Here is a 1,847-nt window from a genome sequence, read left to right as displayed (position 1 = left end):
ACTCAAAAGCAACTCTCTTTGAGGAAGAAAATCTCGGGAGTAATAGGTTCCCAGCTGTGTGGTTCCTCTGGGCCCAAATTATAGGGCCCATGAAAGCATCCTCCAGAGTTCCCCAGGCACAGTGGGCTCAGCAAAGAGTTTGAAGACCCATCTGGTCAATGTTGCGAGTGGCTAGTGAGCCCAGCTGCTAGCTTTCAGGTAACTTAAAAGATTGAATAGTCTCAGGCAGAGAGCCTCAGTGACCCCGTGGAACTGGGAGCAGCAGTAGTAAGAGTGGAGGGTGAGTCTTGCCTCTCTAAGAGGTCAGTGAACCGCAAACAAGAAATCCATACTGGGCAATCAGCTCACAAGCCAAATGATGCCAGCAATGTGAATGTCAGGATTATACCAAAAACCTATATCAGTGGCTTAAAAGCATAGGATTTTGTGTGCTTATTTGTTTTGTTTCCTACGTAGAAGTAGTCCAAAGATCGGCAATCCATGGCTACAATGCTGGATCTGTGATGTCACCAGTGACATTGTCTATTTCTAGCTTTCTGCTCCCTGCTCATGGCATCCATCCATGACTACAGAATGGCTGTTACAGCTGCAGTCCGTGTTCCTGGCTGCAAGAAGGAAGAGCAGAGGGCAGACAGAGTGACTTCTGCTTAAATCTCATTAACCACTCCTGTCCACAAGGGAGACTGGGAAATGCAATTTTTCAGCTGGGTACCTTGTGGCCTTCCAAAAATTCAGATACTGAAGAAGAAAGGGGAATGAGTGTTAGGTCCTTCATTATTGTCACTGCCCCACAAGGAATCCAATAAACTGCACACATTACAGGCAAGTCTTGGAGGCCAGTCAGTCTGGACTGTGTGAATGCTTATTTTCACTGTGATAGTTGTGCCCTGGGAGGCAGTCCAGAGCCCCCCTCATTACACCCTTGACCATTGCAGACATCATCACTGTCCCTGACAATCCTGACCAGTTGACAAAAGTCCTTCGACTGAGGCTGGACCTATGCTGCAAGATGTTTCACCACAGATTCCTGTCATAGGTCCATCTTTGTGCCTTGCAGAGCCAGTTAGCTTAATTCTAGAACCAGCAAGTGGTTGTCTTTGAATCTGAGAGCATTATGCTCACTGACACCCATGGGAACACTGAGGATGCTTTTCTTCTATCAGTTGTATCCTTTATTAGGGACACCCTGACCACTGAAGAACAATTGATTAGATCCCTCCCACTCCCAGCACCTCCAACAGCTGACCATTCGTCAAGGATTTCGTACGCAATGCCCAAAAGTTTGTTACTGGAGATGATGAATGCCATCATGTATACAGTTGATGCTGAAAATCAGGTGGAACTGGAGGAAAAAACACAACTTATTAATCAAGTGTTGGAACTTCAACACACACTTGAAGATCTGTCAGCAAGAGTAGATGCAGTTAAGGAAGAAATTCTGAAGCTAAAATCAGAAAACCAAGTTCTTGGACAATATTTAGAAAACCTCATGTCAGCTTCTAGTGTTTTTCAAACAACTGACACAAAAAGCCAAAGAAAGTAAGGGATTGACATCCCTTCTGTTTTATGGGATTGCTGCTGATCTTTCTCTTTTCTTTAAAACTTGGATAGATTCAAAAAGTTACAGTAATTTTGTTTGCGGCTTAATTGAATATTTATGAAGATAATGTCAGATCTAGGCAAAATTAGGAGTGTAACAGAAGACATCCATGAGCTTGCGTGATATATGTTAGTCTATGTAAACATGCAAATGTCTCATAGAGACTTTATAATTAGAAATGCATATGTTTATGAAACTTGAAAGTGAATGTTTTGTCAAATTCGCTTTGATTTAGAGGTGTAGCACT

At 43.1% G+C, this 1,847-nt stretch overlaps 1 protein-coding gene across 1 annotated transcript; it reads left to right on the top strand.

Moving 5' to 3' along the window:
* The first annotated feature begins 1,114 nt into the window (after window positions 1-1,114).
* Window positions 1,115-1,543, top strand: LOC100472377 (short coiled-coil protein B). Its single transcript, XM_002924231.3, has one exon. It carries the CDS (start codon window positions 1,115-1,117, stop codon window positions 1,541-1,543), a length of 429 nt encoding a protein of 142 aa, XP_002924277.2.
* Window positions 1,544-1,847: the final 304 nt, after the last annotated feature.

This window comes from Ailuropoda melanoleuca, chromosome 5 (assembly GCF_002007445.2).
Source record: "Ailuropoda melanoleuca isolate Jingjing chromosome 5, ASM200744v2, whole genome shotgun sequence".
Classification (NCBI taxonomy): Eukaryota; Metazoa; Chordata; class Mammalia; order Carnivora; family Ursidae; genus Ailuropoda; species Ailuropoda melanoleuca.
Note: the sequence above shows the minus strand (reverse complement) of the source record. Positions and strands in the feature narration are given on the sequence as shown.